At 39.3% G+C, this 14317-nt stretch overlaps 1 protein-coding gene across 1 annotated transcript in view; it reads right to left on the bottom strand.

The window, feature by feature from the left end:
• Positions 1-14317, bottom strand: part of mta3 (metastasis associated 1 family, member 3) — a 79726-nt gene that overhangs the window by 15527 nt on the left and 49882 nt on the right. The window contains exons 15-18 of the mRNA XM_063002858.1: positions 8761-8853; positions 8485-8667; positions 7333-7364; positions 1515-1636 (exon numbers count right to left, since the gene is read on the bottom strand). Of these exons, the coding sequence (XP_062858928.1) occupies positions 1515-1636; positions 7333-7364; positions 8485-8667; positions 8761-8853 (430 nt within the window). The remainder of the gene's footprint in view (positions 1-1514; positions 1637-7332; positions 7365-8484; positions 8668-8760; positions 8854-14317) is intronic.

The following is a 14317-nucleotide window of genomic DNA, read 5'->3' as shown; positions in this document are numbered from 1 at the left end:
GCAATTATACCAAGCCACGACCCTAATATTTTACTATAATGGGGTTGTTTGCTTTCTTCAAACTTTTTATATCCAATTCCCAACTGCGCTCATCACTCCTGTCACATGTAAATCACCCTTTACTGCCAGCAGGGCCTCAAACTAGCACATGCCTTCTCTACCATATAGGATCCCCTATTTGCTTCTAGATCCCCAATTCAGCCTCCCTTCTCTGAGACACAGCCAATGGTTTCTGTAGTATACTCAACCAGGTCAGTGGCACCACCAAGATTCAAAATCAAAGCTACTGTACCTAGTGATGGGCTACTGATTTCCTTAATGTTAGCAGGCTATAAAAGACAATGCCCCAGAAGATAATGCTTTTTATACCATGCTTTACAGCTAAGACTAGTTTTGGGGTTGGTATACTGGGCATTTTTCTTTCCAGGCAAAGCATTGTACGTTTCTGCAGAAAAAGGGTCCAATTTTGTCAAATTACACAACACTGTTGCTGAAGCACAAAACACTATGCCTAAAGAAAAAAAGGACAATGCTTACTCCACCATGCTTCACAGCTAAGAAGCATACCTCATTTCCTCTAGGAGAATAGTGTTTTTATGCAATTTAAAATAAGCTGCAAAGTCATCTTGCAGTATTGAAATGTCAAATTTGATTGGCAACAGTATAAAGAGGGTAGAGATGATTATTAATTCTTACAAAGATTGTTTCCCTCCAAGATTCAATATATCTTGGAAAAAGTGTGGTCATTTTTAAGTAACATGGAATATTGGCATCGCACATCTGTACAGTAAAACAAATCTTTTATTGTGCATTCATTCATATTCATGTTCGACTGTGCTAATACAGAACAACAAGCCAGCTAACTAATTGACTAAGGCAACAACTATATTCGGATTATATTTGGTTTACTACTGCCTCATCCTGGTTAGGGTCTTGGTGGGTCTGATTAATTGAGCGAAAGACAGGAAACACACTGACAAGTCGGCATTTCATCATAGAGCAGACATACACATTCACACACATACACTCTCTCACACACACACACAGTAAGGACCCTGGCCACCCGCCTGGGAAATCTAACCCAGGCCCTTTTTGCTGCAAGGCGACAGTGCTACCCACTGTGCTGCCACATTCATAATTTCATAATTAAAATGGGACACTTTCCATATTGACTATATTAAAGTTAATTGTTTTTGGCTCATACTGGTACTGGGCATGACGAATCCTGTAATTACACATGTGCAGCTTCTGCCATTTGGATTTGTCACTGCGTTCTCACTATTGAACTGTACGCTGCATCTGTATGTGGCAAAATAAATGAGATATTTCATGCCAAGTCAATCAATAATCCCCATACGTGCCAATCAAAGAGCAAAATAAAGAATCTGTCACTCTGATCTGACGTGTGTTGAGGGGAGCTTCTGCATGTACGAGCTGGTGTAAATGATTATAGCTCAGCTTCCACATTCAAAGGCACCCAAGTAGAAGGTGTGATAGACATTTGTTAAGAGTACCTGGTCTCTCTGGAAACAAGAAAAAAGCTGTCATCTGGTGCATCAATCCAGTTGGGCCGCCTCTTTCGCATAATCAAGTTGCTGGCACGTAAGCTGGGGCTGCTGGCACTCCGTCCATTATGCTGTTGACATAGATGGAGATGTAAATTAGGAGAAGAAGGAGAAGCCATGTAAAACCGACATTGCACATTTATAAACGATTATATTGATTCACACTACATTACTAGTAAGGAAGTATGTGGACAACCCTTTTAATTAGTGCTAAAAGCAAGCAGCTATCTCTGGACAGGTATTTGCATGTCACACTGAAAAAAACAACTAATATGATGCTGGCACAGGGTGTCACCTATTAAACAAGTCCAATACTTTTCAGGACTTTTACTTTCTTCTTAAATGTGATACAACACACACATTTGTGACATTTATGTTGGTGATAAACAAGGTAAAATAGAAACTAATGGCAGCTGTCAGAACAGAACACAAGCTGTATAGGTAAGCATTAAACATCTTATTCTTTCTGCGTAGTCCAAGAATTTATGGTCATGTTACATGCACATTTTATTTTTTGGGACATTTTGATGCATGTTTATGAAAGCTCCTCTGCTCACAAACACACTGGTACGAATCGGCAAATCATATCAACCTGTCTGTGATAGATTCTTGTATAGATAGATAGTCTTGCTTTGTGTTTCCCAGCGCGACATTGACCAGGATAAAGCGGTTGGTAAAAATATCAATGCATGTTCTCACGTGTTCTTCTAAACACAATTTAAGTTATTCATTTTTTATTATTATTATTTTGTTTATGCATTTTCTGATTTTCTCCCCTTTTTCTCCTGACTGTAGTGTATCCAGTTACCTAATTGCATTATGCTTCCTTCCTACTGATGTTGATCCCCACCCTGGTTGAGGAGAGCCGAGACTTACACACTGACACGTGTGCAGTAGCCGACTGCATCTTTTCACCTGCACAAGGCGAGTTCATATGCAGATCAGCTGGGTGTACGGAGAGCTACACCCTGATCAATGTATTATCCCTCATCTCTGTGCAGGTGCCATCAATCAGCCAGCAGAGGTCGTAATTGCATCAGTTATGAGAAATCCCCGTCCTGCTCCCACCCTGTATGAACAACAGCCAATTGAGCTGAGATTCTAAACGACAATTTAAAATGTCAGCTCTGATGTGCTAGCGTGTTTTACCACTGTGCCACCTGAGCGCCCACAATGTGAGTTATTCTTTGTAAAGAGTAGTTAACTTCTTATTTTTTTACCGCTGCTTTATCCAGGTCAGAGTCATAGTGTGTCTGGTTTACCCGGAATCAATAGACAGAACGCAGTAACACACACCGGACAAGACACCAATCCATTGTGTGGCTTGGTGTCCTGTCTGGGGCTCTTCATCTCCCTCAGAAATAGCCAGTTTCTGGATGTAGACGCCTGACCAGATGATTACATCATTGGACATTTAAACACTGGATTCCAGTGGTGTTGGGCTAGCGTAATTCACCACTGCACCACTTGAGAAAACAAACAACACCAAAGTACAGTTGTTTGTGTTGTAAATTTTATCACGATGTATCTTAGACAATTAAATACTCATTAATGAGCCATTTTTGATTAATGTAAACTTTTTGAGGACTCTGGAGCAACAATGGCTGAGCTTAGCATGGTGGATATTTTTTATCAACATTTTATGCAAACTGGGATCAGTATTCCATCTTCTTCAAACTCCATTTCCAAAACTCATGAAATTCCAAATTTGACTGCACCCATTAAACGTCCTGATCCTAAACACACTTTCACTCTTCAGGCTGTGTCAGAGGGTGAGCTCTTAGATGAATTGCTAAAGTTAGACACTAAAAAACCAGCTGGGTCTGATGAGCTGGACCCCTTCTTTTATAGGATGGCAGCTCCCATTATTGCTGCCCCCATTGCATACCTTATAAGTCCTTCTATACAGCAGAGTTCCCACAGGTATGGAAAGCAGCATTAGTACGACCTTCTTTTAAGGGAGGAGATCAGACGGACCCGAACTGTTATAGACCAATTTCTATTCTCCCTTGTATATCAAAAATAACTGAAAAACTTGTAAATAAGCAACTCACAATTTTTTTGGATACTTACAATGTTTTATCTGATGCTCAGTCTGGTTTTAGATCAGGATATGGGTGTGTCACTGCAACACTTAAAATTTTGAATGATAAAGTTTCTGCGTTAGATTCTAAACAGTGTTGTGCAGCTATATTTATTGATCTAGCTAAGGCTTTTGACACTGTTGATCATTCAACGCTTTTAGATAGGTTGGGCAGCATTGGAGTCTCGGATCACTCACTGGCGTGGTTTACAAATTATCTTGCGGATAGGGTGCAACGAGTTAAATCAGAACAATTTCTCTCGCAGCCTCTATCTGTTACTAAAGGTGTGCCTCAGGGTTCGATCTTAGGTCCAACATTAGGTCCTTCCTCTGTTGAAGACACATTAATCCATCTTTATGCGGACGATACAGTTCTGTATGCTATTGGTCCATCTCCGGAGGCAGTATTTTCATCGCTCCAGAATAGCTTTTTGATGGTCCAACAGGCCTTTTCTAATTTGGATCTTGTGTTAAATACCACCAAGACTAAGGTTATGTGGTTTGGCAAAAGAGGTTCGGTTCACCAAGCAGTCCATGACATCATCACTGTCGATGGGGCTACTTTAAGTCAGGTCTCTGAGTATAAATATTTGGGCATATGGCTAGATAGCACACTGACTTTTTCATATCACATTAGTAAATTACAATCTAAGGTTAGATCAAAAATAGGCTCTCTGTATAGAATGCGGGCCTCTCTTAGTCGATCTGCTAAACTAAAACTTGTACAAATGACCATCCTCCCCTTGTTAGATTTTGATGATGTTATATACAGGTCAGCTCGAAAAAGTGATCCTCTGAAACTTGACGTACTTTATCACTATTATCACTATGCTATTATCAGCATTTATCGCCATTCGGTTTGCGATAAATGCTCCATATAAAACACATCACTGTACCCTTTATTCTACTGTGAACTGGCCATCTTTACACACTCGTCGTGCTATTCATTGGTTTATGCTCATATACAAAACCCTGCTTGGTTTGTCTCCTCCCTATTTGTGTAATTTATTGCAAACCTTATCTTCAGTTTATTATACTCGCGCTGCTCATCGTATTTCACTGAAGGTTCCTAAAACAAACACCATTTTTGGTCAGTCATCATTTCAAGTGGCTGCAGCCATAGACTGGAACAAACTGCAAGAAACTCTAAGGCTGGATACATTTATTTCTAAGACAACTTTTAAAAAACAAATTACAGATATCTTAAGAGATACATGCCGCTGTATGACAAATTGATTTTTCTTTTATACTATTGCTGGATGATTCGACTATGTGTTGTTGTATTGTGGTCATCGTTGTTTGTTTTTAGTGTCTTATGTAAATTTGTTTGTATGATTATTCCTCAAGAGGCTTTGCCTTTTGCCAGGCCACCATTGTAAATAAGAAGCAGTTCTTAATGACTTGCCTGGTTAAATAAAGGTTAAATAAAAATAAAGCAGCGGGGTCACAGAGTAATAAAGCAGACAGTGCAGGAAAATCATCTGCCTCTGAAAGCAGCGTCCATTTATTAACATAACAATTTATCAGATTCATAACTTATACTTTAATGGCTGTGCAGCCTCATTACGGCCTTGGATAAACATGCACAATGCTAAGTGTCAGATAAGACTGGACACAGACCATTCTCTGAAAAAATAAATCATACTTTACAATCTGGTTAAGGGTGTCTGTTGCAATGCACAGTGACAAGTCTACTTCAGTGGAGCAGAAATAATAGACTGGATCTGTTTTTAATGATATGGGCTTGGTCTCTAAGTTCCAGTAAAATGAAATATTAATCAAGCATTGAAGCAGTGACATTATAAAAAAGTGTAAGCTTCCAACTTTGTGTAATGTTTTGGTGAAGGCCTTTTGTGTTTTAGTCTGATAACAGCCCTGTGAATAACAAAGAGGTCAATTAAACAATGGGTTGGGGGGTTAAACTGTTGGAGAAAGTTATAGCTGGTAAAGTGCATTAGTATTTTAATTCAATGTACAAAACAAAGGGGTGGCACAGCGGCTCGGTTGGTAGCACTGTCGCCTCACATCAAGAAGGTCCTGGGTTCGATCCCCAGGCAGGGCGGTCCGGGTCCTTTCTGTGTGGAGTTTGCGTCTGCGTGGGTTTCCTCCAAGAGTTTCGGTTTCCTCCCACAGTCCAAAAACATGCAGTCAGGTTAATTGGAAACACTGAATTGCCCTATAGGTGAATGTGTGTGTGTGTGTGTGTGTGTGTGTGTATGTGTGTCTGCCCTGCAATGGACTGGCGCCCCGTCCAGGGTGTTACTGTGTGCCTCGCGCCCATTGAAAAGCTGGGATAGGCTCCAGCACCCCTCCCCCGCGACCCTAATTGAATAAGCAGTTAAGACAGTGAGTGAGTGTACAGAACAATGGGTTTATTGAATCAGTGAAGCTAGAATATGGTATGTTTACCAGACTAATACAATTTGTATTTTTGGAAGTACAGATCACTGTAAACGTGTATATGTGTACATGACAATTAAAGGGATTCTATTCTAAACTTATAAGTAGGGCCCTACTAAATTCATGGGAAAATGTGCTTAATTTTACAGACCTCGTTTTTTAAAAATCACAGATTTCACGTATTTTTAAACAAAAGTGCCACATTTCACGTCAGTCATTAAATAACACTCATGAATTAAAGGATAACAAGGCGAGAGCTTAAAAGATGTATGATTGTCTTAAAATACACTGTAAAATTGTACATAAACTGCAAATAACAATGCATGCCGATTTTGTGACCCGCAAACTGACTGCATCCCACCACTAGATGGCAGTGTTTCCACATCAGTGTTTAACTGAGGCGGTTTTTCAATAAGTGATGTTGAGAAATATTTACAAATAATCCTAAAATGTACAAGAAGAGAAAATTTAAGCAGAAGGAGGTAATTTAATGAAAGATGGGAAAGTGAATACAAGTTTGTGCTTCAAGAAGAAAAACCGGTACGTCTTTTGTGTTATCAGGCCATGTCTGTGGTAAAGGTGTACAATATAAATGTAGATATACCGTACATTATAAATAAACAGTACAAATTTGGCGTTTTGACACCAAACAGAATTTAGCCTCCAAGAAAAACAACAAATTGTCCAAGAATTAAAAGGCAGACTGCAATCACAGCAAGATACGTTACAATCGGCCCTTTAAGGGCCACCATAATGCTGACGTGGCCCTTGATGAAAATGAGTTTGACACCCCTGGTTTAACCGATTGCTAATGTAACAGAGTGTCTTTAGAGTTTGCTGAGTTTACAAAGAAAGAAAATAACTGTACCCAAACAAACTATCGGGAGCATAATACTTCTTTTGAGATCACGTGTATAGAGAAGTACACTTTTCCATTGATTATGGAATCCCCAAAGGGACAAAATGCACTTAATATGTAAACAAATACATCAAACATTGTCAGCACACTACACCACAGAAAAGTCTGTTATACTAACTTAATTGCCATATGATTGCTAGGACCGCCTCATATTGAGCCTCATATTTCATATACGTAAAGGATAATGATAATGTTAAATCGCTAAATCACCAAATTTTGAATTTCACAGCAAATTGCATATTTCACGGGAAACAGCTCATTTTACGGTCCATGACGCATTTTTTTACAGCTGTGAATTAGGTAGGGCCGTACATAATTATAAGATGTGTAGCCTGGTGGCATGTAATGCAGTAAAGGTTACTTACCAAAGTAGGACCCACAATTTGACTCTGGTTTTCTGTTGAAAAAAATAGACCAAAAAAACAAAAAAAACAACGATTTGTTAATATTGAATAACTGTATGTACGATCCTATGTACATACACCGATCAGGCATAACTTTATGACCACCTTCCTAATATTGTGCTGGTCCCCCTTTTGCTGCCAAAACAGCCCTGCAACTGTGATGCACTGTGTATTCTGACACCTTTCTATCAGAACCAGCATTAACTTCTCCAGCAATTTGAGCTACAGTAGCTTGTCTGTTGGATCGGACCACACGGGCCAGCCTTCGCTCCCCACATGCATCACTGAGCCTTGGATGCCCATGACCCCATCGTCGGTTTACCACTGTTCCTTCCTTGGACCACTTTTGACAGATACTCACCACTGCAGACCGGGAACACCCCACAAGAGCTGCAGTTTTGGGGATGCTTTGACATCAACTTTGAGGTTAAAATGTTCACTTGCTGCCTAATATATCCCACCCACTAACAGGTGCCGTGATGAAGAGATAATCAGTGTTATTCACTTCACCTGTCAGTGGTCATAATGTTATGCCTAGTCGGTGTATATTGAGAAATTATGTACACTTGCAAAAGATGTGTATGGCATGACAGTCCTGGGAATTTCCAAGGTTTTTGCAACTGTATTTTTTTCTGTTACTGAATAAATAGAACACATTCTTCTCTGTCCAAGCTTTTATGAATCTGACTTCTTCCAAAGTCATTCCAAACCAATGACACATAAATATATTTTTAAAGAAGGCCCTTTCAATTGGAGCATGACTGTGCCCCTGTACAAAAAGCAAGGTCATGAACACATGGTTTGGGTGAGTTTGTTTTGGAGGAACCCATTGAACAGGGTTGTGATAAATTGGAATGGCACCTGTATATGTATATATGACAAATAAAGTATATCTTCTTCATCTTCATATAGTGTCCACATAGAGCACATAGGTGCCTTTCTGTCTCATTGTAACAATTTTTGGTATGACAATTTGTTTTCTGACAGTTTACATATTTTCAGTAGGGTTAAGATCATGCCAAAAGTTAAATTTTAGTCTGATAAAGATGTGCCATAAATAATTTCTCCTTAGATCTCAAAAAACATGTTTATTTGTGTGTTTTGTGTCATCACCATGTCCTGGTCCATTCCCTCTTCTCTCGGCAGATTCCATCCTGCTGCTATGGTGGTAACTACGCTTCCCCAACATGCCGAGCGGTCCGTGACTTGGCAGGGAGGAGAGAAGTCGGCGCGGAGGCTGGACCTGCAGGCCAGGCGTACGATGAGAACGCTGGACATAGGGTGCTGGACGTGACTCTAAAACAGCACAGCACAGAAAAAATGTCAGAAAGATTAGTCCACCTAAATGGTTAATACACAAGGACTCTTAATTTGGGTGGTGTGACTCACCGAGGTACTGTAGGACACTGGTTAATGAACTCCTCTGAGATGGTTTAGGCTTGGTAGCTCGCCCTGTCATGCCCTCTGCCACTCGAATCATGTCTAAACATAAACCAGCAGCATTGAACACACAGAGAAGAGGCCGAGGTCAATACGCCGCAGCAAGCAAGAGAGCGACCGCTCAGGCGAACTAAATGGGTGCGTATTGAATAGGTCAGCGTGACTGATGTCTTTGTGAATCGCTTTGACTGACTGGAAGGAGAACCAAAAAAAAAATCAAAGGCAAATCAGACTTCAACGCGTCTTCAGGCGAAAACGGCATTTTTCTCCCTAAACTCGAGCACATTGATCTGACCGAAACGCACTCATTAAAATCCCTGTCCGACCATCTTCTGTTCATTATAAAATTCATTAAAACCCTGAGGGATTCTGGTGCTAGACTTTCTGAGACAATCCTTTTTGTTGCCTTGGCAAATGAAGCCCCACTTTTAAGCTGTTCTGAAATGGAGGCAAACCGTTGCCTCTCTGAGAGAACTCTAATTGGACTACACATCACCGAATTGACTGCAGGAAGGAAAAGGTGCATCGAGCAAATTCAATTACATTTAAATTAAATTAGAAATGTGTTTAAATTAACTGCACCTCTGTTGAAAGTTGTATAGTGCATGTTAATGTCCTCAATCAGTGATAGAAAACAAGTATGCAAGCACTTGTTTTTTTTATTTAATAAGATAAGATAAGATAACACTTTATTGATCCCGAAGGAAATTGCAGTTGTAATACACACTTCATGAAAAATACTGAATCTACACACGTCTTCTGACCTATAAACAAAAATGTCTGTTTAAAATGTATATATGTGGTTACATGGAAATAAATAAGGTTCTGGATACTGATGCTAAAAAGATTTTTTTTGCCATTGCTTGCATTGCATGGCCTCACTTAAAGTGATGTAGGATGACCAGGATGACCTTAAAGCAGCAGGAACAACAGTTTCACAGTAAACAATAGTCAACTGTACTGCAATAATCTCTTTTTCTACAGCCAATTCAAAACATCATACACACACAAAATTGCATAAAGGTGGGAGCATCATAAAACAAGGCTGCTTCTCTGCACGAGCATTACTCATACCCAAAAGAAGAATAAATTAGAGCAAAGTACTGGGTAACATGGTACAAAAGAGGGAAAAAGGCTGTAATTGCCAGCAACTGCTGTACAACAAAGTTCTACTGTTATTAATATGTGGCACTTTTGTTTATGCTTTTAAGTACAACCCCAATGCTGTGTTCCTTACATTTACTTTGACTTTTATTTGATTGCAGACAGTTTGAACCCAAGGTATTTCATGTTTTATCTGCTCAACTTCATTTAATTTTTTAATAAACATCCATTCCTGCATTTCAGGCCTGCAACACATTTCAAAAAAAGTTGGGACGGGGGCAATTTAGGGCTTGTAATGAGGTGAAAAAACTAAATAATGATGTGATTCCAAACAAGTGATGTGAACAGGTGATTGTAATCATGGTTTGGTACAAAAGCAGCATCCAGGAAAGGCTGAGACTTTGATAAGCAAAGATGATCAGAGGATCTCCAGTTTGTCAACAAATGTGTAAGAAAATGATTGAAATGTTTAAAAACAATGTACCTCAAAGAAAGATTGGAAGAGATTTGCATATTTCTCCCTCTACAGTGCATAATATCATTAAACCATTCAAGGAATCGGGAGAAATTTCAGTGCGTAAAGGCCAAGGGCGCAAGCTTAAGCTGAACGCCTGTGATCCTTGATCCCTCAGACGGCACTGCATCAAAAACCGGCACTCAACAATAGCTGATATAACCACATGGGTGAGGGATTACTTTGGCAAACCTTTGTCAAGCACTACAATACAGAGTTACATGCACAAATGCCACTTAAAACTTCACTGTGCAAAAAAGAAGCCTTATGTTAGCAGCATCGACTTCTCGGGGCTCAGAGACATCTAGGATGGACCATCACACAGTGGAAACGTGTATTGTGGTCAGATAAATCAGCATTCCAGGTCTTTTTTTGAAAAAAACGTGAAAAGCACTGTGTGCTCCGGAACCAAAGACGAAAAGGACCATCCAGACTGTTATCAGCAACAAGTCCAAAAGCCAGGGTCTGTCATGGTATGGGGCTGTGTCAGAGCCCTTGGCAAAGGTCATTTACACTTCTGTAATGGCAGCATTAATGCAGAAAAGTACGTTGAGATCTTAGAGCAACATATGCTGCCTTCAAGACGTCATCTTTTCCAGGGACGTCCATGCATTTTTCAACAAGACAATGCAAAACCACATGCTGCACACATTACAAAGGCATGGCTGTGGAAGAAGAGGGTACGGGTACTGGACTGGCCTGCCTGCAGTCCTGACCTGTCCCCAATAAAGAATTTTGAAAGAAAAAATGCGACAACGACCCCGTACTGTTGCACATGTTAAGACGTGTTTGCAGGAAGAATGGGACAAAATAAAAGCTGAAACACTAAATCACTTGGTATCTTCTTTGCCAAAACGTCTTTTAAGTGTGGTGAAAAGGAATGGCAACATTACAAAGTGGTAAATAATTTACCGTCCCAACTTTTTTGGAATGTGTTACAGACCTGAAATGCAGGAATGGATGTTTATTAATAAATGAAATGAAGTTGAGCAGATAAAACATGAAATATCTCAGGTTCACCCTGTCTGCAATCAAATAAAAGTCAAAGTAAATGTAAGAAACTCTGTGTTTTTTATTATTTGCTTTTTCCATGCCGTCCCAACTTTTTCTAATTTGGGGTTGTACAAAACTTATGTACTGTATATGTATACACTGTAAGGGTATTAAAAGCAACAATTTTGATTCAATACTTGTTTCCCTTCAGTGTAAGTCATAGAATTAAATGTGCATTATGTTAGGAGCTGGTAACTACACATAGTCATGTATGATCAGTTTTATTTCAAATATTGGTGAAACATTATTGGCCTATCTACGTCCTTAGATTTCCATAATGTGTATATGCTAACCAGAAGATTTTGATTAGCACTCATTTTGTATTTGGAAAACCAAAAAAAATAATGATTTCATTTTAGGTAGATGTACATACACTAGGACTCCTCTGAGATGTTTCATTGTTTCATTTAAACAAGCTTGAATATAGTCACTAATAAAACACAACCGTACAGCCCCATTGTGCTTCCTTTACGTGTTTTAAATTCTTCCTTTAAATTCTAAACTCTGTAGAAATCTGTTTAACAGAATTAAACACAACACTGTTGGCTTCATGACTTGTTTATAGGCGAACAAGTATAATGTTCTATTAATAGTTCACTCATTGCCGGAAGCAAGAACACAGCAAAAAAGCGTCCGATGTGGATTGACTTTCAGTCTGGATGCCATGCTGGATGCCAAGCATCTGGTGATATATTTATTCACTTCAAATAAGATTATATTTTTGTCAAACTTAAACTTTCCAGGGCAGCATGCTGATGTAAATGCAAACAAATCTACTTTACTGTTGTATGAGGAAGCCTAGAAGAACCTAAATGAATAAAACGGGTGTGTGCACATTCACATTCACACACCTTTAAAGAAACACAAAAAAGGCTTGATGAGGGCCATGAGAAGAGCAGAGCAGAATGACAGGAGTCAGTGGAGCAGAGCTCATGCTGGCAGTGGAAGCGGACTTCATTACGACCGTTGCTCCACTCAGCCTATCGAGTAAGTGTGAGTGTGGCACAGTGATGGACAGGTACACAAGACACATGAAACTACAAGGACTCAGAAAGAATGGTTTAAGCCATGATTTTATTTCTGTTTTTGATTGCGCACAGGACATTTACACCAAATATATGATAGGAAAGAAGGAGACAAACCAAAGAGCATGCCTTAAAGTTCATCATGCCTCGTAGCATAAAAATGACAAAGTCTTCTCATGGGTACGACAACAATCACGCCTCTGAGGGTGGAAATTGGAATGGAGTGAAAGCACAAAATGAAAGATTGCATATGACAGTGGGAGCAACACAAGATTTGGTAGAGCTGGAGAACAATGCAGAGGAGACAGTTCGGAGGGTTTGAAGAAATTACAAATCTAAATAGACTGAAAGCTGCAGTCAGAAATTAAAACAAGAATATAGCTGAAAAAAAAAAACGTTTCAATCAGTTTTATTAATATTTGCTGACTAAAACTAAATGAATTCTTAATATTACAGGCTGTTTAAACAGTGCTTTGTGAGGTACCTCAACAGTTAGGCTACTGGACTAGTAATCTAAAAGTTGCTGGTTCTAGCCCCACCAATGCCAGGTTGCCCCTAACCCTCAATTGCTTGGACTATATTTAGTCCCAGTTGCAAATCGTTTGTTTCCGCACTTTTATGTTTTGGTTGGAAACGGTGAAGGTGGGAGGAGACAGAGAGAGAGAGCTTATAGTCCAGATTTAGCGCCATCTAATTCCATCTTTTTGGATGCTCAAGGAAGCTTTAAGGGGAAGAGGATTTTCATGTGATGATGTGAAAGCAGCAATGCATCAGTGGCTACACACTCAACCAAAAACATTTTTTGCTGATGGCATTAAACAGGTGGTACGATGCTGGGAAAAATGCATCAGAAGGTGACTATGTAATAAAGTGATGTAATTTGTTTTGAAATTCTTAATAAATAGAGTTCAAAAAGTGTGGAAACTTTTTGAAGAACCCTCGTACAAGTTTATTAACCAACTAACACAGCCTTCTGGTGGAACTGCATAATTTATTTATTTTTTGATCATCACAACAGATGGCACAACAGTATTTTAAAGACATCTGATGTAGTTAAATAGATGCCCAAAATACCCAGATCAGCGGGTAGTGATTAGGGTGCTGCATCATGCCGTCTCAACTGTACAATGCTTTGGATTTAACATTTATCTAATACACCATTTCTGTATAAGTTGGGACTTGTACAATTCAATAAAAACAACAGTCTGGGAAATGTTTATTCTCTTAAACCTTTATATAAGTGACAAAAGTACAAAGAAACCTAATATTTTCACTTGTAAGAAAAAAAATTGAATTTGCCTGCTACTGGCTTTAGTTGGAACAGAGGCATGTTTACATCATTATGTGTTATATCATCTATAGAGGTTAGAGGATACCGATTGTTGCAGTTTTGCAGCAGATATTTTCTCCATTCTTGCTGATATGAACTATCAGCTGCTCAACAGTGTTTGATCACCATTGTCTGATTTTCCTCATCATGATGTGCCATACATTTTTAATAGGAGACAGATCTGGACTGCAGACAGGCCAGTCAAGCACACACACTCTATGTCTACAAAGCCACACTGTTATAGCATGTGCAGAATGAGACTCGGCATCATTTTGTTAAACCAACCATTGACTTCTAGAGCATGTGTCTCTAAAAACCTAACATACTCCTCCACATCAATGGCACCTTTAAAGGCATACAAGTCAAACCAAGCCAAGCCATAGTTCTCTGGCACAGAAAACGTAATGTTCTTTTTTTTTCTAAAAACAGGCTGAAATGTGGACACATCTGACCACAGCATATAACATCTTGCATTGAGAT

This window comes from Trichomycterus rosablanca, chromosome 10, assembly GCF_030014385.1.
Source record: "Trichomycterus rosablanca isolate fTriRos1 chromosome 10, fTriRos1.hap1, whole genome shotgun sequence".
Lineage (NCBI taxonomy): Eukaryota > Metazoa > Chordata > Actinopteri > Siluriformes > Trichomycteridae > Trichomycterus > Trichomycterus rosablanca.
The sequence above is the reverse complement of the archived record's forward strand: the minus strand, read 5'-3'. Positions and strand labels throughout refer to the sequence as shown.